Source organism: Corvus kubaryi, unplaced genomic scaffold (genome assembly GCF_017639235.1).
Source record: "Corvus kubaryi isolate FWS band 111438036 unplaced genomic scaffold, C.kubaryi_AGA036_p1.0 135, whole genome shotgun sequence".
NCBI lineage: Eukaryota > Metazoa > Chordata > Aves > Passeriformes > Corvidae > Corvus > Corvus kubaryi.
In genome coordinates, this window is record NW_024580669.1 from 599,431 (window position 1) to 600,969 (window position 1,539).

The following is a 1,539-nucleotide window of genomic DNA, read 5'->3' on the forward strand; positions in this document are numbered from 1 at the left end:
CCCAGGCCGAGCCCAGCTCTTCCCAGACGGATTTTTCCCTGTTTTCCAGGTGCCAACGTGAACGCGGCCAAGCTCCACGAGACCGCTCTGCACCACGCGGCCAAGGTGAGGAACGCGGATCTGGTGGAGCTGCTGGTGGAATTCGGTGGGAATATCTACGCCCGGGATAACCGCGGGAAGAAGCCGTTGGATTACACCTGGAGCAGCAGCCCTGCCGCCAAGTGCTTGGAATATTACGAGAGTAAGCGGGATAAACCCCAAATCCCGGGAATTCCGGCGCCTCCCGCTGCGGGTGGGTTCTCCAATCTGTGTGATTGGAAGGATTTTAAGGATTAGCCCGGCCTTGGATATTCCAAGGTTTGTCCTTGTATTTTCCGGAGTTTCCTGCTCCCTCCACGCAGCTGCCGGGAATTCCCCTGGAGCTGCTTCCCGACACAAATTCCAGTTGGATTTTTAGTTTCCCTTTGGATCTGTATCCTTAAATTCCAGCAGCTCCAGGGCAGGTGTGGATTTGGGAAGCTGGGGATTAATCCGGCAGAAATCGGGAAGTTTGGGATAATCCTGGTGGATCCGAGTGGGTGATCTGGGGGTGCTGTTGGATTTTTGGGAATGGAGCGGCTGAGGGAGCTGGGAAAGGACCTGGAATGGAGAAAAGTGGGATCAGGGGGAACTTCTGGATCCCCAGAATTCCCTGAGAGGAGGGGGCAGCTGGGGGGATTTGGGATGTGATCCCAGGGAACGGGGACAGGAGGAGAGGGAACGGCCTCAGGCTGGGCCAGGGATTGGATTTTAGGGAAAATTTCTCCGTGGAAAAGGCGGTCAGGCCTTGGAAGTGCCCAGGGCAGGGGGGAGTCCCCATTCCTGGAGGGATTTCCCTCTGGATGTGGCACTCGAGGACGGCTGGGAATGCTCGGATTCCATCCCAGGGGATCTTTTCCAACCAAAACGATTCCCTGGCTCCAGTAATCCCATCCAGGCAGGGGAGGGAGCCGGGATGAACCCGTTCCCAGTGGGAATTGCATCCCACGCGGGCCTGGGGAGGTAGAACCAGGCTCGTTCCCATGGCTGGGGAGATGGCGGCTGGGAATTCCGTGCTCTGGGGCAGCTCCTCCCCCTCTGATCCCGTTCCTGATCCCATTTTCCCTGCACAGACCCCTCTGAGCCTGTCCCAGCTGGGAATTCTGTGCTCTGGAGCAGCCCAGCTGTTCAGGGATCCCTCTGATCCCATCTGATCCCATCCGATCCCATCTGATCCCGTCCAATCCCATTCCCATCCCATTTTATCCCATTTCTGATCCCATTCCAATCCCATCCGATCCCATTCCCATTCTGATCCCATTCCCATCCCCTTTTTCCTCAGGAACGCTGCTCTGTGTGTCCCAGCTGGGGATTCCCTGCTCTGGAGCAGCTCAGCCCTCTCTGATCCCATTTCTGATCCCATTCCCATCCCACTCCCGATCCCATTTTCCCTCAGGGATGCTGCTGTGCCTATCCCAGCTGGGAATTCCCTGCTCTGGAGCAGCCCATCCCCTCCGATCC

The 1,539-nt window shown here is 57.4% G+C and overlaps 1 protein-coding gene across 1 annotated transcript in view; it reads left to right on the top strand.

Moving 5' to 3' along the window:
- The window catches only part of ASB13 (ankyrin repeat and SOCS box containing 13), an 8,815-nt gene that overhangs the window by 6,758 nt on the left and 518 nt on the right, over positions 1–1,539 (top strand). Inside the window, exon 5 of the mRNA XM_042051903.1 lies at positions 50–241. Within this exon, the coding sequence (XP_041907837.1) occupies positions 50–241 (192 nt within the window). The remainder of the gene's footprint in view (positions 1–49; positions 242–1,539) is intronic.